Consider the following 21825-nt stretch of genomic DNA (forward strand, 5'->3'; position numbering starts at 1 on the left):
AGGTAATTGGTGAGGGCAGGGGTGAAGCTTGCTAGTCTTTAAGAACTAACAAGGAGGTAGAAAATTGTCCACCCTCCAGCTTTTTAAGACTATTTTTGCCTACTTTGTTTCATTGTAAAAAAAAACTTTTTTTTCTCCAGTTTACTGTAAATAAAACTACGTTATTATAGATGTAGCAAAATACATTTTTTTTTAATGTTGTGCTCTCAAACTATTTTCAGAATGTAGCCTTGACAGAAACTATTTTCAGAATGTTTTCTTTTTAAGAGAGCTATTTAGCTGAAAGATTCAACTTACACTCATGCTTAAAATTGAAGTAAAAGGTGAAAACTGTTGAGAATTATAATTGGGTTATTTATTTATTACAAATGTAGCAAACTACATTTTTTCTTAAATGTAGTGATTCAATGCTTTTTTTATTAATGATAGAAAACTTCTGAGTTATAGGGCATAAATTTTTTTAAATGATACTTTATTATATATAAATGTATTTAAAAAAAAGAGATTATTGGTAGGATATACACTTTTACTAAATTCGAGTAAATTAGTAACTTTACTACAGCTTGCATACACAGCTGCAGATACACTGTTTCATAATTTTGTTTAACTGTTCATAAACCAAATAAAACCTAAATCAATATTATTTGAATGTAATATACAATGCCTATTTTGACATTTTTAACCAATATTTCAATTCTCTTTAGATGAAAAAGTAAAACTAATAAACTATGAAGCATCACCAGAGGGAATGATTCAATCATGGTTGGATAGATTTAAGAATGAAAATGTAGATGATATCCTTGTAGACATCTGGCAAAAAGACAGACATCATTTTTCATGACGTTATTTAGAAATAAATTTCTAATTTACAACTGTTGATTTCATTATTGTATCATTTTTTTTATAACACTCATTTGACAGTTTAGTATCCTCTTGTTTCTTAAAAACTTTTTTTTAAAATCTCTATGCGCTATTTTTATGGATAAACTAGGTCAATTTCTAAGTATTTAAATAATAAGGGAAAAATTGGAAATTTTTTTAAACACTACCACAACTTTTCAAACAATTTTAACCTTTAACTTAAAGCCCAATATGGAAATCTTAAGTTAATCCTCCTTAAAGAGATGAGCTTTTAACCGCCATCTTGAATTTACTAAATGAATTTGAATTTAATAAAAAAGGGGGAAAACTTAGAAGTGAGTTATTGTTATCTAGACAAGTGAGTTATTGATTTTTGTGTATATTTTATGCTTAACCCATTGGCATAAAGACCAAGCTGACAGGACTAGTATTTTGTGAATATAAAAATTTTGACTTATGCCTATTTGGGTGTCTGAAACTCTTAGCAAGACAAGTGAGGTATTATTTACTATTATTACAAATTTTTTTAGAACTTACGATAGAACCTCACGCTATGATGCTTGTTTTTGCCTTGACTACGAGAGTCGTTATGTCAAGCATCGACTGTGTGTAATGATTTTTCCATTCTGTCACTTATGTTATTCATAAACTTAAAGCATTCTATAAAACAGTTTTACTCACTTTAAAAGTTGAATTTTTTTTTTAAATAATTGCTATTAAAATTAAACAAACATACCAAGTGAAAAGTTTCAGAGAAATGGCATGATCGCAGTAAAGAGTGGCAGTATACACAAATTTTACTTTATGCTATGATACTGTGTGTGGCTGTTAGTATTAAAAATTTTTCTTCAAATTGAAGAAATTTTTTTTTCTTTTTTATTTTGATTGCACAGTAAATTTTCTGAGAGACATTGAAACAACTTTTGGCTTTAAAAATATTTTTTTTAAATTGATAAAATTTTAATATAGTAACTGTATATAATAATAATACAGTTACTATAGTTTAGTATAGTATTTTAATATAGTATAATTACACAAAATTTATACTAGAAATTTTAGAAGCTAATTTAATATTAAAAAAAACAACCAAAATTCAACATCAGGAAATATCTTTTAAAGTTAAGACCTATTTTTTTTTGAAAAAATATATAAATTTAATAAATAAATAAATTTAAAAAAAAATAAATTTTTTTTTTTGAAAAACTTTTAAACTCAAATTATTACATTTTCTATGATTTATTTTAGGTATTTTATAATTAATTCTTCAATTTTTCCAGATTGATAAAATTTTCTAACTTTTCCCCTATTCTATAGCTACTCTGACTACTTTATATATATATATATATATATATATATATGTTACCGTTAAAGTATATAATGCAGTTATTTCATAGAATACCTAGTTATTCCATTAAATAACGGATTGTGTCTGTTAAAGTGTGTAATATGTTATTAATTTGACACTTTAACTAGTTATTCTATGAAATAACTAGGTATTCTATAAATTAACTAATGAGAGACAGTTAAAGTGTAAAATAAACAATTTATCTAAAATGAAATAACTATTTATTCTATAAATAAATTAATGATAGACGATTAAAATGAAAAAGATGCGATTTATCTAATTTATGCAGCGTATAAATGGTATTTATGGAAACGTACCATAAAATCATTTGTTACAACAAGGATTACTAAAATGACACCTAAAATAACACTTGGAATTACAAAGAACATTATTTCTAAAACAAAAACATTTTTTGTTGTCACACTGGGTTTTACACGAGCATTTTTTAAAGCCCTGAAAAGTACCTAAACTTTGAGCTCTAGCATATAGATTATTTTACACTTTAACGGGCTGCAGATCGTTATTCTATGAAATAACTAGTTAAACCATGAAATACAAGAGAGTTTTACACTTTAACGGACACGATCAGTTATTTCATGGAATAACTAGGTATTCTATAAAATAACGGATTTCATANAATCGCGATGTTGGATTTTAAGAGTGCGTGAATAAGAATCGCGATGTTCGATTTTAAAATAGGGTGAATAAGAATCGCGATGTTGGATTTTAAAATTGCTTGAATAAGAATCGCGATATTGGATTTTAAAATCGCGTGAAGAACCACAATGTTTGATTTTAAAATCGCGTGAATAAGAATCGCGATGTTCAATTTTAAAATAGCGTAAAGAAGAATCACGATATTGAATTTTAAAATCACGGGAATAAAAATCGCGGCATTGAATTTTTAATTCACGTAAATAAGAATCACAATGCATAATTTTTAGAGTCCGTGAATACTTATCGCAACAAGTAATGTTTAAACCGCGTATAAATACGAAATTCGATGTTTGATATTACAACCGCGTGATAACGAAACGCAATATTGAAATTTAAAAATATATATGAATACAAATCGCGATATTGGGTTTTAAAAACGTTTAAATACAAATCGCGATATTGGGTTTTAAAAACGCTTAAATACAAATCGCGATATTGAATTTTTAAATTGCGTGAATGGGAATTGCGAGTAATGATTTTGAAATCGTGTAAAAACGAATCTCAACAAGTAACTTTTAAATCAGTTAAATAAGAAAATCGATGATTTACATAAAAATCATCTAAATAAGAATCGCAATTTTAGCAGAATCTGGCCCAGTTCCTAATATTTAAAATTCTGTAAATCAGTCAATCAAAAGAAATCAAATATCAGCGGCCGAAACGAAACTGCTTAGGACTTTTTTTCTTTTTTCCAATCTATAGCGGAAGTCGCGATTGTCAAAGCAACAAGTCGCAAGTCCGACTATATCGTTCATTCGACTCCCCAAAAGTTTTTGGAACATGGTCGGAGATTTTAAAAAGTCTTTCATCCCTGTAAAGATAAGAGAGTAGTGGAGGAGACGGCATTGTTTTACCAAGGTCAACCACTTTTACCCCAGCCAGCAGATTGACATGTGAAGAAAGGTTTATTGGGGGCTTCAATACTCTCGCTCCGCGGAAGAAAAAAAGTTTCAACAAATTATCATTTACTGCATAAAAATTTTTTCCGCGCGGAAATTTATGAAAAAAAGAGCGGAAGATATGGAAAAATCTGAAAAAAAGCGGAAATCAGCGGATCCGCGGAAGAATCACATCCCTGTATGATATCTGATATGGCTTTCTAAGACACGTCAAATGTTCTCTATCAAATTAAGATCAGGCAAGTAAGGTGGCTGGGACATTCATTGGAATTCATCATTCTGCTTTTTAAACCACTCCATCATAATTTAAGCCTTATGATTTTAAGTGCCACTCTGCTGGAAGATTGCACTTCTATTTGGGAAAAAGAGACACCATGCATAAGTGCAACTGATCCACAATTATGTTCAGATAGTCAGCAGCTTTCAGTGTCTGTTCTACCACAGCAAAGGGGACCTATAACCGGTCAGAAGAACACCAGCCTGTGTATGACCTATTAGCCTTGAAGAAGGTGTGTCCGATACGACCTGGTGAATGAGAAATCACGATTCTTCTGACCAGACAACTGTCTTCTAGTTATCCATGGTTCCGGACCCACTGTAAGCATAGTTGATGATGCTTGGTCAACAGAAGCAAACGAGTGGGATGTCTGCTGCACAGTCTCATATACCACAGTGCCCACTGAACTGTATGTTTCGAAACCCTTCTTTCTATTTTGCTGTTAGCTGAGCTAATCTGGTGGCAAGCAAGCAAGGGCAGTTCCCGGCCTCCCTTTTCTTTGATGAAGTGTGAGCGCCAAACGGGTTTTCGCCAGCTCTGGTTTCTCTGTCATTATTACTTAGCATAAATTTTTACTACTGCAGATCATCATAGTTACCAGTTGTGCAGTTTGGAAGATACCTGTTCTGAGTTTTCGGGCTATTATGAATCAGTAACCTTTCTTATCACTTGCAAAAGTAGATAAATGCAAGAATGATTCCTTATCTTCTGCAATAGCAAAGTACCATTCAAACTTAATCATGTGCCCTTCACGCCATCAACCAGACCAATTAATTGAAAAATGTGAGGTAGGTCATAATGTTTTGGATCTTCAGTGTGTGTGTGTGTAAATACATATACCTTATGTATAATTTGTATATCCTCTTATTATTTCGGTCCACCTATGTGAACCTTCGCTTCTAAAAACATGCTATTTTTAGTTTTACTCTCACTGAAACATTTGTGGGCATTTAAGCTTTCTGGGGATTTCAAGAGATGCAGAAAATGTAAGTTATTTGGATAGAATGCCACATAAACAGAAGTGATTTTTGAAAAATGACACAAAATCCACGTGCTTGAAAATGATAGTAACTTTACATTTTATATAATTTAGTTATTCTGAAAATAATTTTTTCTTCTGACTTAGTAGTTCCGTGATTTGCATAAAGCCTTTAAATTTATATTTAATTATAATATAGTCAAGAACATGCACGTATGTGGACCTTAGTATCATATGGCGAAATTTACAACAGCATAGAAGTCAAATATGTAATACGTTGTAATATTATGAAATCTACATAAGATATATATATTTAGAGAGATTATACCGATTGAGTAATATTTTTATGTGAATTTTAATAAATTGTTTTATGTTAAGTTGTTTTCCATAATTTTGTCTACAAGAATTATATACTTTTTTATAATTAATGGTACATTCTTTTCTATTAATTATTTATTTTGAATGGTATGCATAATTAAAATAGTTTTGAAACCAATATTTAAAGCCGTATTTCAATGTGCTTAAAAAAAAAACTAAATTATTAATAAATCTATTCATTTTTGCATTTAAATAGCCTGAAATATAACAAGTATGCATGTTTGTTTCTATTTTAGTTGCAATTTAACATTTGAAATATTTATATTCTTTTACTTACTTAAGACCCTAGATCCATGTATGTGGACCTAAAATTATTAGCTCTCTGGCTGTATAATTCATATTTGCTTTATCTTACTATGGTAGTAAAATAGAAATTCAGAACTGTAAAATATTTTCTTTCCAATATTATTTTATACTTCAGTAGTGAAGAAGATATAAATAAGAGAAATGAAAGAAAAATGAAGAATTAAAGATTTATAAGCATAAGCTGCAAGTACATAGTAAAAGATAAAAATGCAAAGAAAACAAGGAATAAAATAAATAAATAAAAATGAGTTAAAATTAGAAAAAATAACGTTATTTTTTCTAATTTTCTTACTTTCCTTATTTTCTCTGCATTTTTATCTTATATATAGACTATCGAACAATAGACGATTTAGCTATTAATTCACCCTTCCTTTTGAAGCCTGCAATTCTTTTCAAGAAAATGCAAAATTTTTAAACTGTTATCATTAGGGTTAGCATCATTAGCTATTTTTACAATTTAGCAAATAAAATTCATGAATAACAGAAAACAGACAAATTACCACAAAATCAAATATTTATTTTACAACAGTGGAAGGTTACAACAGTTCAATTTCTTTTATGACAACAATAGATGAGTTATTTACATGCGGAATATTTCTGAATTATGTTTTTCTAATCATCTTTCTCTTTCAGTGCACCAAATACTTCATCTGGTACCTGTCTCTCTTCTAATTGAATTTCTGTTTTAAAAAAAAGAGCAAATTATGATAATACCCGTACTACTGATTTAAATATTATTTCAATAATCATAAACTTTACTCAGAATGAAGGCACATAAGCAAAACTCCTTAAAACTGAAAATCAGCAATATTACAGCAAAAAATTAAGGGTTTTTAACTTTAAAGCTAAATTTTTAATTTATTTTCCAAGCTTTCAGGGAATTTTATAATCAAATCTAAATTTTGTTGTGATTACAGAACATTAGAACTATTTGTCATTCTTTTGGTTGTCATTAATATTTTTCTGGACAGTTTAGATCAACGGTCAACTCAAAATTTATTTTCAAAAAGAGCCAGGACTAATTTTAAAAGATTTAAATATTTTCGAATTTTTAATCTAGTTGAATTTAAACTAGCCAAATAAATTATAGTAATCTGGTAATCTGGATAGCATATTATTTAAATATTTTTGTACTTTTAGTCTAGCCAAATACCCAATTACAGTAATTTGGATATCATAGCATACATTGTACAGTTAAGTGCTGATTTTTAGGATCCGCTGGGATCAAAGCCGATCCGGGTAATTGGAGAACTTTAAAAAAACGGCTATGAGAATGTTTTTAAGTTTCTTATAAGTTAAGTTTCTTAAGTTCCTTCATACTTTTTGAATGTCAAAATCCTCACATTGAACTGGGTGTACAAAATGTAAGGTTCTTTCCAAGGTCACTGTAGGGCAAAAGAAGTTTTTTTTACCCTTTCAGATATTCTGAAAATGAAGAACTTTCATGAAGGTAAGGAAAACAAATGGCCCTTGAATGATCTGAATAATTGGACAATCCAGTATATCAGATTTCGGATAATCCGTGCTCAATTGTGCTTCTCTATTACAACTTTTGAATTCCAATTCAACAAGAGCATGGCATTAAGGGCTGGACCTTGCATTTGATCATTTGCTTATGTATTATACTGCTATTCAAGATTGTAACATTTTTAATGAACCTTTTGTTTTCACTATCATAATTTTAATCTTCATCAATTTTTTTTTTCTTCGGTGGTTAAGATTGTTTTACAATGTTTCTTTGCTAATAATAAGCTGTTTTCATAACTGTTGAGTCAATTTGCAACTGATATTTATGACTGTTAAATAAAGTTTTGTCTAGAATAGTGCCCTCTAGGTAATTCTAAACATGACACAATACGGAAAAAAGCAACAGTTTTGTGAAATTTAAAAACATTTGGGAATTCAATTTTTAATATTTAGAAGATTACTCCAATGTTGTTCTGATGGGCTCATAAAAATGTGTGAAAATGAAGAATTATTCATTAAATTTGATAATTTGAAATAATCTAGCTAAATTGGAGGTTTTTAAAAAGGTTTGATAATTTTTTAAATATTTAATTTGTTTGAGCTAAAGCCCAGATAATTCTTCTTCGCAAGAAGGTACATATTTTTTAAAATTATAGCTTTACTCCTCCACTTAAACTACAGTTTCTTTTTTTTAAATTTTCCTTGGCAAAAGAGCTTTGAGAAACATTGTTAAGTACAATTGCTTGCACAACAATTTTGTATCTAACATACACGTCCAATATAAATGTTAAATGGAAAAGTATCTCCAGTGTCAATATCTTTTAATCTAGGACAAATAAGGAAATGCTGTCTACTCATAGAACCATCCCCCCCTCCCGACAGAAGAAGTTGTTTTACCAATTATATTGTAATACAGCTGAAAGTAATTATAGACTGTAAACATATAAACAGTAACACCTGTCTTCCCTTTCAAACAAAAGGAACTCTGTTTTTTATCTTATAAAAAACACTCCCATCTTTTCATGGTAACAATATCATTGTACTGGAGTATTTTGATGTCCTAAAATTTGATCATGATCCAAGAAAATTAAAACGTAAAAAATACTATAAGAAATGTTGTGTTAAAAACTAAAAACTAGGGTTTGTGATTCTAACTTAGAAATTAAGTTAATCAGAAGAAATTAAGTTAACAGTTAAATTTTACAAACATATTAATAGTCGAAATATTGAAAATAAATCATAATAATACATTTTAAACTATAGAACTACATTGAAAATTTTTTTTAAAGTGATGGATAAATTAATTAGCATAAATTAGGTCACCTCCATGAACGAACCTCTTAAGATTGCTTCTCAGTTCACAAATGTATTTTGTACACAAACGTTTATTAAAGTATTTTTTTTTATTTTGAGCGCCTTATATATCTGACAAATATTACATGTACAGAGTAAATTGATATAGACAGAACATACCTTCAATTTTTTCATCTTCATCACTGTCAAAATCCAGATCAATTTCAGCTGGATTGGAAGCTTGAGCTTCTTCAATCATGGCCTTCTCTTCTTCAGTTGTTTCACCTCTGAACAACAAATAGTACATTAATCCAAATTAAGCTAATAATAAATAGAGCCCAGATTTTGATGACTTAGAAACAGTTAAAATTGCCCTTAAAAACATCAAAAAATGCACATAAATAAAAAAATTCTCTAGTAAAAAGAAAGAAAAATAGTTTTTAAACATCTACATTGACTCATAGTTCTTAACATCTATATTGTACTGGTATATATTTCAAAAATTCAATTTTAAGAAATTAAAAGATATCAGAGCTTAATTGGATTATTAAATGCTTTTTAATGTTTTCAAATGTGAAAGAACCTCTTTCAATCATTTTCTCCACATTAAAAATTAACTTCTCAAAATAGCTAGATTTAGATGGTTTGGGTGCAGGCATTTGTTAAACACACTGTACTTTTGTAACCAGCTGTAAATCAACTAAAGCTCTTCTAAGTTATTTAAGACAAGAACAGGCTACAGGAGTAATTTATGAAAATTGTAAGAATTAATTAAAAAGAGTTCAAAAATTACCCTAATATTAATAGGAATATCAAAAATTTAAAAAAAAAAGCCTTAAAATAAAAAATGCCCAAGAGATACTAAAATAAATATATGCCATGAAATAAATGTCAAAAATAAAAATGTCATCAAAATCCAGGATTTAATATAATAAACAAATAAAACTTTTAAGTTTTAGTCAATTATATTTACCTAACAAACAACACCTTTCCTCTGCTCATCAATGATGGCTCTCCAGTATTTGAAATAGCTTGAGCCTGAGCCTCTAAGTTTTGCATCACATTAGGTTCAATTTCAGGGACTAAAATGTATCAGGGAAAAAAACATTACAAATGAGATAAACAATTATTAACAAAATAAACAATTGATTCCAAAGACAATCAAACTGTTATTAAGTTTTACCCCAGCAATAGCTTTTTGGGAGGGACAAATTCTCATTTTCTACCTTCAACAAAATATACCTTTCAGCATTACCTTTTACCATAATTTTTTAATAGGTTAGCCAAATAATGCTTTTTATCCTTAAATAGGACAATTTGTTTATATTCCATCATTCAAAAGCTATAAAACAATAAACATGCAGAAAACAATACAAATAAAAATCTTATTGTTTGCCACAAGACATTACTGGAAGAAAACAGATTGTTAAGATATTTAAATTAGTAGAAATAAAAAAAATTTATGAGTGGGATATCAAACTGTTATGAAATTTTTCAATCAAATATTATGTGGACATGTTTTTAGCAGTTTAGGTATTTCTTTTCTCCTTATCAGCACACAAAAGGAAATCCCAACCCCCCTCCCATTCCTGTGGCAGAATTTTTTCGAGCTATCTGCGATAAAACTCCCTAGCAATAATATCTTTCTGAAAGATATTTTCAATAATAACAAAGATGTATAATACTAATTTAAGGTAACAAAACTGCTGTATTTACAAAAAAAAACAATGATTTTTTTAATTGAATATGTAATTTATTTTTGATTTTAATATTGGGAGAAGGATGCACCAATTATTTCCGTTATGGCATTTTAAAAATTATCATCACATTAAAAAAGTAATTAAATATCATGAAATCTGTAACAGTAATTACGGAAAAACAGATTGATGACAAAATCACGTAAATCAGACTCTTCAGAAAGGCATGTTTCATTTCAAGATTTGATTGTTTTAATAAATAATATCGGGTTTTACAAGCTATGTGGAATTCAAAAGCAAAAACTGCCAAAAAAATCGACAGAATCATTACCATAAATGGGCAATTCGAATTTCCTATATCGCCTGAAATATATTGGGAGATCTAAAAACCACGTAAAATTAATGTCAATCACGGCTGAAAATTCTGGCTAAGTATAAAATTTTATTTCTATTAGATCGATTTAGTATAAAATCTATTCTTAGCATTGATAACCCCACCTTTTTCCATTAGTTTTTTTCTACAGCTCAATGATTAAAGTACGCACAATTTTTTAATATCTTTTTGTATTGTATATTATACGTATCTCCTCTAATTTTTATCGGCAGATTTTTTTTAGAATATAATGGTTTTTAAATTTTTTAAAAAAAATTTCTAAATATTAATTTAATATATATTTGTGTGTTACCGGCAAAGTTTGAAGGCATTGTACATAATGCCTAAAACTAGCCGGCAATGTATAATTATATTTAAACGATTTATATTTAACACATTTCCTACGCATTCTATAGAATGCCAATAAAGAAACCGGCAAAGTATAAAATACATCTCAGATTTCACTTTATTTCTGTAATTCAAAATGTCATTCAAGCCTACCATGATGCAACAAGTAAGTAAATTTCTTATTTTTTATATGAAAATTTTGTTTCCTTAAAGAAAGGCATAAAGTGTGTTTTGTACATCTTTCATTTTTTCTTAACACATTTTGAATACATTTGTTTTAATGGCACTCTCATTATCTTTTCAGAATAAAATTTTTATTTTTGAGAAATGCACATCATTAACTTAATAACCCATAGCTGCCAACCTCTAGTTATAAAAATGCAGAAGATAGACAAATAAAATGCAGAAGAAATGAGTAAAAATGCAGAAGATTCGCAAGCACATACTAATTACCAATAAATTTATAAAAGAAGCGGATTTTAATTATTTTAATTAATTATTTATTTATAAATCCACTTAATATTAGCAAAAAAAAAAGCAATACTCATCTTTTTTTAAAACAAAAAAGGAAATATCTTTTAAAAAAACTTTCGACCAGCTACTTGATGGTACAATATTCGATTAAAAATGTAGTTACGGCCCTGCCAAACGCTGTTACAAGAGGAACAGCGACGTCTGACTTAAAGAAAATACTAGCTATCAGGCAGATGGGTAAAATGCAGAAGATCTTATCTTCTGCGCATAAAAGAGGAAAAAATAGCTAAAATAAGTAAAAATGCAGAAAGCTTCTGCAAAATACAGAAGGGTTGGCAGCTATGATAACCTCATCAGGACATTTTTTTATACTTCGCCTAAATAGCATTTGTATTCTATAGAATGCCTAGGTATTATATACAATGCTGGCGTTTCATACTTTGCCAGTAACATATATATATGAATAAAAAGTAACTGAATACCTTCAATGCGAGCAGCTGCAACAGCAGCACTTAACATTTGTGCATTCATGAAATTCACTTGGGTGTTATAGGTTGCTTGGACACTACGCTTGATGCGTAACATTTCTCGCATAGTGTCTTCATTACCATGACGAACCTCAAACTCTTTCCACGTCCTCCAAAAGTCTTGGTTAGTCTAAAACAGTGTCAGAAAGTTCAGTCAAAGTTAAAATTATAATTTAAGTTAAAATAATAAGTTTAATATTTTTTTAAGTCAAATCGAAACACATCTGTGACCTTAATTAATTTTTCAATTATAAAATATATCCTAGTTGGTAAAATGATATATTTATGATAATAAAGTAGTTCTTAATGTAACAAACAACAAAAATAAATTTAGTAACACTAAAATACTGAAGATAAGTTCGAATTAAAATAAACATGATAATTGAGTCATTAAAACTTTTGTTTTATGCAATACTGTTTATTTTATGTTTAAACTTTGAAATGAAAATAACAACAGATGTGTTAATGGTTTTGTGTAATCAAATGTGCTTTACAACAAAAGAACAGTAAATTAATTTGTGTTATTACAAAGCAAATTATAAACCTTTGCTTAACTTTGCATTATGATACCTTTCTTATAAATTCAATAACAGAACAATAAAATAAAGTGAAACTTTAAATTTTACTCTTTAACAGTATGATGTGAAAGTTAAATATTTTAAAGTTTACCTTGTTTGAATTGGAAAATAAGAAATCAAGACACACAATTTTTCTTAAATAATTCCAACACAAAGAAAATGACTCCAATTTTGTAATAAATAAATCTTTCAGTAGTTTTATTCCCTAAAATAAAAGTACAGTAATTTTGCGGAGCTACACTGTGGAGTAAACAATAAATTTTGTTGTGGTGGCGTATAAAAAGGGGCAGATTTCTTGTGACTGTCTTTTTCTTTTTCTTCTATCTCCTTCTTTTATTTATTCTCAAGAATTTCATTATTAACTTTCCCTTTACTATCTTTCGTAGTAATCTATCAATGCATAGCTATAATGTTTTACAGTTTATGGTTAAGATTCTTTGCAGTAGTAGAGATATAATAGGTTTGTAAGTAGGAATTATTTTAATTATGCAAACACTTAGTATTTTTAACAAATATTATTGGGATTTTTATTCATTTATTTAAATTACTTAACATATAAATATATTATTAATACATTTTATTATGCATATTTAACAACATATTTTTTCATCTGTAACTAAATTCTTATTTTTATGTTATTTAACATATAAATATTTATAAGTAGAGATGGTAAAGAACATTAAAAATAAACGTTTTCAAACGAAGATAAAGATGCTAACATGAAAATTTTATTAACACTTTAAAAATAAAAAGATCAGCAAAAATTGGAAGCTGAGATTGCAGAGATTTGGTTGCTAAGTCAATAAAGCAGAAAACAAAGAAAATTATTTGGTTGTCGTAAGAAGGAGATCAAAGAAAATATTGGTAGATGTAAACTCAAAATTAGGTCGGTTGTTCACCTATGGTTATGAAATAAATTTCTAAATTAGAGGTGACCGAGGTTTGTATCCCAGAGATTAATGCGAATTCTACTCCCAGTTTACACCGACCATGGTGCTGACATAAAACATCTTCTGACGTAGACAGACCAGTTCTCTTGCTTTTAGGCAAACCGTGGAAGTTTTTCGTGGTTTTCCTCTCAATGTAACGCATAAGTGATTTAGTTCTATCTAAAGGTTCTCCATGATAGTTAGCTTGTCCCAATGGTTGTTTGAGGATTTCCCTTATCTTCTGGGTAGAGTTCAAAATTACAAGGCTACAGAGTTGATAGTCATAAACCCAAAAATGACTTGTAATGCCGGTTATATAATAAAATATTTAAAAGAAAATTTGAATTCATAAAACAAAAAAAATTTACAAACTCTGTTAAATCTTTAATGAACATAGCTTTAATTTATTTTCTCATAGACAGCTATACAATTTTCTTTTATTAATTAATTTTTAATTTCTTTCTTATAAAAAATTTATAAAATTGGTGATTGACTATCTTATAAAGATAATATATTTTATTTCTTACTCTTGGATCACACATTTGGCTGCAGTGAGCATAAATAGCTCTACTTCTATCGATTTCGCCTAATTTCTTCTCCAAATCAGCAAACTTTAAGCACATCTGCTTTGCTTCACTATCTGGTAATAGCTCTATGGCTTTCTCATAAATCTGTCGTGTATACGTTACTCCGTATATTTCAGCTGCTTTTTTCAAGTATATGTTAAACATCTGCAAGCAAAACATAAGTTGATTAAAAATAATGCTGTTACAAATTTATTATTCAAATGTACACATGAAATTACATTTAGAATATATTTAGTAATTCTAATATATACACTCTTCTAAATCTTTACCCTTATCTATTAGTGCCATAGTGTCAGCAATAATTAAAGTTTCCTATGATCAATTTTTAAAAAGCTTTAAAAATTGTTTTTAGATAAAATAACAGTGACTTTTTATGTTGCAAACAACAAACTTGGGGATTATTTAAACAATTATATCTGCATACTTTAATATTTCATAATTTTTTTAAAAAAATTGGCAAATCAGAAAAATGAAGTTTTTATTGAAAGGAAGAAGTAAAATTTCAATCTTTATTTCAGTTCAAAAATTTTGTTATTGTTTTAAATAAAAAATCACTTTGATAAACCATATTCCAGTTAACTCCAGTTTTCTGAAAATTTTAGATTCATAAGATAATGAATGAGAGCACAACATGCTGGTCCTTAAATACTCATTATTAATCAAAATTCATTGGGAAACATAGAATAAGAAAACATAGTTTTCTTTAAAAAAAAAAAATGCTTTCTTATTCTATGTTTCCCAATGAATTTTGTAAGTAATTCAATACACTTTTAAAAATATTGTAACTCAAAATGACAAAATGTTCAGGTACTGATTCAGGGTTTCAAAAGATTTAGAATTTTTGTCATTTCCAATTATTCTAAAGAGGATATTTTTGACAAAACATGTTCAAAAGAAATTAATTTTAGGAATTGTTTTAGAAAAAAAAAAGCTAAGTAATATTTATGTAGTAAAGAGATAATAAAATAGACTTTTTCTCACAGAAAGTAGAAACTTGTTAAAGTTTAATTTTTTTAAAAGTGGAAAAACTTTAACTTATACCATGCATATACTTTGTTTTTTAATTAAAACTAATTGTTAAATAAAGGCTTTCATCATCTAGTTACTACTAAACCTCCACTATTGGCTTTAACCTTATTATAATTTTAAATGGGTTAAAAATGTTACATACCTCAAACTGCTCCTTAGGAAGAACGGCTCTAGTAGCTCGTTCGTAGACAGACATAGCATGCCTTGCTAGACCATGTTCTTCTTCTAATTTAGCATACAGTAAATATATTGCTGCATTAAAAAATAGAATGTTAGAAAATCAGGGTTGGCATTATTTAAATCAACTGACTTTTTAAAAAAATTATTTAAATTTTTTAATTAATTTATTTAGGACAATTTCCAAGGTTATATATTCCCAAGGTTGTGAACTTTTTTATAAGTCTGATCCCATCGAAGTTGAAGGTTTCATCATGAGAAATAATGAGACAGGGGTGATTGTGATACAAAGTGAGAAAGCCTGAAAATTTCATGTGTAAACTAGATAAGAAGATATCAATTTATGTACTATTAATATTTAAAAAAAATTTTTGAACTAAGATTTATAATTAAATTGCCTACTAAAGAATATCAAATTTTTATAGTAACAAAAGTAAGAAAAAATTTAGTTCTTACAAGAATCACAATATTAGATTCTAAAATTGCGTGAATATGAATTGCGATATAAAGTTTAAAAACGTGAAAATACAAATCGCAATATCTAATTTTAAAATTGTATGAATTGCGATAATGGATTTCAGAACGCAAAAAATACGAGTCGTGATATTGGATTCTTAAATAGAGTGAATACAAATATATTAAATTCAAAAACGCGCAAATTCAAATTATGATATTGGATTTTTAAATTGCGTGAATGCGATTCACAATGAGTGACTTTTAAATTAGGTAAATACAAAATTTGATATTAAAATCATGTGAATATGAATCACAATATTAGCGGATTCCGCCATAGTTTCAAATGTTAAAAATGAAGAAAATTTGACAAAAAAAATTTTTTTTAATTGTGGAAGACTCATGTGTATGAAAAGGTTTCATTAACAGGATTTAGGGAAGGTTTTAAAATTTAAATAGTAGAGCTTTTAATTCTTACTTTAAATTTCAGATTAAGTTAAAATTTTGTCGGATTATAAGTTTTGATGCACGGACATCTGTGAAAAAAATCTCATGTCCTGCTCCTAGACCCGGAGGCAAGATACGAAAAACCTGGAATTCCAGTGTACACTCAGAAAACAATAACCTCTAAAGATGGAAAAATTAATGATTAATTTTTCAGTTGCAAGTTATTCGTTCATGTAAAATGTATTACAAAACAGTTATACGTAAGGTTCAAAATAAGCAACTTTTTTTAAAAAAAATATTATTACCAAACCAATTCTTCTGGTAAAAATATTGGAGTTTTAGATACCACAAACATAAACTTATTCCTTTTTCCAGATTTTCTGCTGGGTATTTAGTTTAATTCTACGATTTTTCTATTCATAAAATTCCCGGATCTTTCCCAGTTTTCAAAAATAACAAATATAAATCAAATAAATATTAACTTACATTTTGCAAATTCAGCTGGACATCTTTCAAGACATTGTTCAAACAAATCTCGAGCTCTTTCTAGTTTAGTTCCACCCTTAAAAGGAGAAGAATGTCAATAGAGTACAACATCAAGTGAGTTCACAAATAACGTAAAAAAAATACACAATATAGGCAGTGAGAGACATAAACTTGGTAAAAATAATAATGCAAATCTATAAAAAAAGCTGAACATAACTTTATAAGAGGCTTAAAAAAATTATTTCTTTTAACATTTTGCGATAATTGTATTTTTATTCAACTGAAGAGTTTTAGTACAAAATAATGCACATTGTTAAATTATTCTCATTTATGTTGTACTATTCATGACTTGACACATTTTTATACTTCAAAAATGGATATTTCAACATTAACGTTATTTGCAGATACTGACAAATATCGATTAGCTAGGAAGGAAACACAGGAATAAGGTTTTGTCCATTCTATTGATTTCAAATAATAGTTCTTTAAGAATCCAGATACTCTTAAAATGCCATTTTGTTATTGAATCTATTCTCTAAAATGTTTTATTAAAAAATAAAATAAAAATTTTAAAGCTTCAGAGCACTAAGAAAACAAAAAAAAACATTAAATTATTAACAATCTATATGTAAATTGCAAAATCTCAAAAATTATTCAGATTTTAGAAGCAAAACAGATTCTTGACAGAAATCATTGCAGAATATCGTACTATGACAAACTTGCAATATTAAGCATAATCACACTTTCTTTTAATATTAAGGTTGGGCAAGCACAGTAGAGTTCCATTATTTTAAATTTCTGGATTATTCAAACCATATTGCCTTTTAAAAATTATGAAAGAAAAGAAAATTTTTAAAAATAATAATAATAAACAAAAACACTCACTATTACAATGTGGTAATACCTGAGAGAAATGTGATAACTTTACAAATAATTTTTTACGTGAATAAATTTATTAACTGCCTAATTTGAAAATTATAGTCATGTGAAGAGTATATGGCTTGATTAGAAAAACAACAGAGAATAGTGCTACGAAACAAAATTAAAGCAGTTATTCTTTAAACATGAAACTGTTAAAAGTCACATTTATGAATTAATAAAAATTATCATGGAAGGCTGTAACTTGTTATTTAATAAAACAAAAATTTCCTTATTATTATACTGTAAACATGAGTGCAGTCACATTATTGCAATAATAATAATAATAAAATAATTTCTAAAATCCCTTATTTAAAAATCAAATGGATTTGTATGTTGGTGCAACATGATTAGAAGCTTTCACACATTGGAATCCCGAATAAGTAAAATAAATAACTAAAATGGATTATTAAGCGTATAAAATTTCAAATTTCGGGATTTAAAAATCATTTAAATTTGAATCTTAATAGAAAGCAAGGAAAAAAAGTAGCAACAGAAAAATTACAGCAAAAAGAAAAGTAGGTACACAGATTTACACCTCAATTAAGGGGAAAAAAAACAGTCCTGCAAACTCTTAATTTAAAAATCACATAGATATGTATATTCGCACATGATAAGAAGATTTCTCAGATTTGCACCCTGAATAAGTAAAATAAATAAATTTGATTATCAACTGTATTAAAATTAAATTTCTAATTTCAAAATAGTACAGATTTGTCTTTTATTAAAAGAAAAAAAATGAATAAATAACACGAAAATCACACAGATTTGCACCACAATTAAAGGTAAAAAAATCAGTCCTGTAAACTCCTAATTTAAAAATCACATAAATATGCGTATTCGCACAACATGATTTAAAGATTTCTCAGATTTGTAATAAAATAAAATTCTCAGATAAATAATAAAACAAAATAAAATTGATTATTAGCTGCATTTAAGTTATATTCCCGATTTTAAAATAGTATAGATTTGCATCGAATGATTTGTAAAACAAAGCAACAAGAAAATTACACAAATTTGCACCACAATTAAAGGAAGAGAAAAGAGGAAATGGATCAAGATTTAATTTACTACTTTTGTTTTATTTTACAAGATTTAATTACATCATGCCGATAAAATGATTAGTAAACTACTCAGATTTGTATCTCAAACATGACAAAAAATCAAGTGGATATAAACCGAATTAAAATTTTGCAAAATTTGAACACACAATGATACCATTTAATTTGGTTTACATCAGTTCTACGTAACTAACGAAAACTTGGTTTATAAATTTTTACAAATACAAATTTATCAAAATTAGAGCAATAATATATCTTATTTCAACAGGTATACAAAAATTAATAAGATTATTTGCATTCTATAGGTTATGTTTTGTATTATTACAGATTGCTTAAAGAATATAGTTTAATTGATTAATATTGAGGAAAATATATTTTTACTTACATAACGTTTTAAAAACTTTACTAAATATGTATTCCATATATCATACACATTTGGCCATTTGAAGAGTGATATTCCTTTTTCATAAGCCTAATATAATAAATTTAAAGAGTTAAACAAACATTAAGAAGGTATAAGAATTTAAAGACAAATTATTTCAATTGATTATTGTTACTAACTTACTTTAAAAGCTTCCTCAAAGTAATTGTTTTCTTCAAGAAACAAGCCATAATTGATGATTACTTGAGGAGTTGCTATCCTCAAATCAATGATTCTGTCATACACTGCTTTAATAGACTAAATAATAATAATAAAAAAAAATAACTTATTACATCACAACATTGGAGAATTAATAAATTATTAAAAAAGAATTCTAAATTTAAATTGAAACTAGCTGATTCTAACCTTAAACTTTCCTAGAGCTTCTTCTAAATCTGCATACAGGAGCCACACTTTTAAAGATTTGTAAAGTCTTTCTTGCACGGGCAAAGACTGAAATAATTAATATACATATTATATATACATAAACCTTAGTGGTTAAAAATAAAGAAGAAATAATAGCAAGGAAAGAATAAACAATAATCAAACATGTGATTGCTTGAAGAAGAAATCTGAATATTTTTTTCTCAAGTTGTAGATATTTTTAATGCTCATTTTTTTTTCACTGTACAAAGAAGATAAATGAAACTCATTTTAATGCACAAAAGTGAAATTTATAAAATTTTGTGAAATCCACAGCAATAGCTAAAAAAAGATTGATGATATAATCACATATATTTACGACGAAATCACACGAATCAGGCGTGTTAAAAAGGGGTTAGGGGGATTTATGTGTTGTAATAAATAATACCATATTAAAAATATTGGGATTTTAATAAATATACGAAAATGTGAAAAAGTGGATAAAAAAAAGTCGTATCGTCATGTCAAAAAGAGACTAATTAATCCAATTCGTGAAATTTTCTTGTAGTAGCAATGATGTTTAAAAAATAAAATATAATTTATTTAAAAATATAAAAGGACAAAATTTTACTTGATCATGATACGATCCTTTATGAACAGGTGCAGCAGTGGCTCGATGCATCAGCTTCAGAGCAGTTTCAAAATTACTGTTAAGCAGAAAACACATAAATTAAATAAAGTAAAACAAATACAAAGCTATAATTCTTAGTCTTATAAAACAATGGTTTTTATAAATGATTCAGAATCTCCATTGTAATTTAACTTGAATTAATAATTTTGTATTGTAATAATTCATCTTCTCTAATCAAATGTCATTATCAATAATAATTTTTCATTATACATGCTAAAAATGGGTGATATTTGTGTACATTGAAAATCTGAACAATGTATGTGTCATAGAATTAAAGAAAATTTTTTTGATCAAATAATAACAGTGCTAAAGACGTGAGCTTTCATAACCTATTTTGCAGATCAATTAAGACATTTTTCTTTGAAATTTAATAACTTTTTATCAACAAAAAAAAGTACACTTAAGCAGTAGTTTTTGAAATAAAATGACATATTTTTAGAATTACTGTTATTAAAAAAATAAATATTTTTAATTTTAAGTTAATATAAAGATTTTGCACGCATATATGTCACACATTTTTAAAATTTGATAATGTATTTTATAACAGTAATGTATTTTATGCAACACATAGAATTTTCAAAAGACACTGGAGGGGTGTTCTTAAAGAGTTGATGTGGAGATGTATTGCATTACATTTATTATAACTAACATTAAATGTTTTGTTTACTTATAATTTTAATAAATGAATCGGTAACTCAATGTTAGAACAACTAATGTCATAATTTTAAAAGAGTTTAAATTTCTTAAAAATTATAATAAGTAATTCATGTATATTAAATAATATCAGTTTCATGGGAGACAATCGCTATCCATTTTGTTAATATAAAAGTTTCATAGGTTTCGCTGATTAATATAATTTATTATTAGACTAAACTGTTCTACACCACTTCAATTGATTCCATGACAATTAAAGTTTTTCATTTAACAATATTATTTTTTTAAAATACCAATCCAACAAATAAGGTTTTGTTAACTATGAAATGAGACATTATCAGTTCATACAAAGCCTGGATTAAATACCAAATGATAGACTAAGTAAATCTTCGATGAAGTTTTGAATTTATTAAAAAATGAACAAGTCAAAAAATATTTCTAATAACAGGGGAGAATATTTATAAAAGCTAAATATAAGTTCAAAAAGCAACTGATAACCTGCCAATGTACACTTTATTTTAATAGTTCCTTTAAAAGTGAAAAAGCTTATATACTGCTTGTAATACACTAATGAATGTGTGACATATTAAATCACAGATAATGAAATAAATTTGTTAAAAGCTATAAATCAAAACGAGTATGTTTCCCAAAATAAGGAACATTTCTTACATAAGAATGACAAAAAAAAAAATTAATTCTGCCTCTAATAACATACTAGATGCTTAGCAAGTAGGCAAGTCAAACCTTGATTTTTCTATAAATGTGCGTATACATATATATATATATTCCTCTTCACTCTAAATTGAAGCATTGAGCTCTGTTTGCGGCCAGCTACTTTGCTTCCATGTCGTTCAAATTGCTTTTAATCTCTTATATATAGAGAGGAGTTTGGTGGCCTAGAGAATAGAGAGCTCGCCTCCCAGTGAGGCGAGGGTTTAAATCCAAATGATGGCTGTTCGATACGAATTGTGATGGTCCTTAATGGTACAACTATGCATTTTTATGTTGGTTTAATAATAATTCTTGTTGGTTCAGCAGGCATCAAAACAATTTTTTTTAATGTGGGCTCATCATAAATCAGTCTGAATTC

At 27.5% G+C, this 21825-nt stretch overlaps 2 protein-coding genes across 3 annotated transcripts in view; one reads left to right on the top strand and one right to left on the bottom strand.

Annotated features, from left to right (window-relative positions):
• The window catches only part of LOC107453556 (dipeptidyl peptidase 3), a 40644-nt gene extending 39772 nt beyond the window's left edge, over nucleotides 1-872 (top strand). Inside the window, exon 19 of the mRNA XM_043052011.2 lies at nucleotides 705-872. Coding sequence (XP_042907945.1) covers nucleotides 705-841 — 137 coding nt within the window. The 3' untranslated portion in view covers nucleotides 842-872. The remainder of the gene's footprint in view (nucleotides 1-704) is intronic.
• Nucleotides 873-6258: 5386 nt separating this feature from the next.
• The window catches only part of LOC107453555 (Pre-mRNA-splicing factor SYF1 fand), a 32667-nt gene continuing 17100 nt past the window's right edge, over nucleotides 6259-21825 (bottom strand). For both annotated transcript variants that reach the window (XM_043052016.1, XM_043052015.2), the window contains exons 13-23: nucleotides 20022-20097; nucleotides 19394-19480; nucleotides 19172-19285; nucleotides 18992-19078; nucleotides 16628-16703; nucleotides 15207-15316; nucleotides 13976-14179; nucleotides 11897-12071; nucleotides 9496-9604; nucleotides 8703-8809; nucleotides 6259-6442 (exon numbers count right to left, since the gene is read on the bottom strand). In XM_043052016.1, the coding sequence (XP_042907950.1) occupies nucleotides 6375-6442; nucleotides 8703-8809; nucleotides 9496-9604; nucleotides 11897-12071; nucleotides 13976-14179; nucleotides 15207-15316; nucleotides 16628-16703; nucleotides 18992-19078; nucleotides 19172-19285; nucleotides 19394-19480; nucleotides 20022-20097 (1213 nt within the window). In that variant the 3' untranslated portion in view covers nucleotides 6259-6374. The remainder of the gene's footprint in view (nucleotides 6443-8702; nucleotides 8810-9495; nucleotides 9605-11896; nucleotides 12072-13975; nucleotides 14180-15206; nucleotides 15317-16627; nucleotides 16704-18991; nucleotides 19079-19171; nucleotides 19286-19393; nucleotides 19481-20021; nucleotides 20098-21825) is intronic.

This window comes from Parasteatoda tepidariorum, chromosome 10, assembly GCF_043381705.1.
Source record: "Parasteatoda tepidariorum isolate YZ-2023 chromosome 10, CAS_Ptep_4.0, whole genome shotgun sequence".
In the NCBI taxonomy this organism is placed as follows: Eukaryota; Metazoa; Arthropoda; class Arachnida; order Araneae; family Theridiidae; genus Parasteatoda; species Parasteatoda tepidariorum.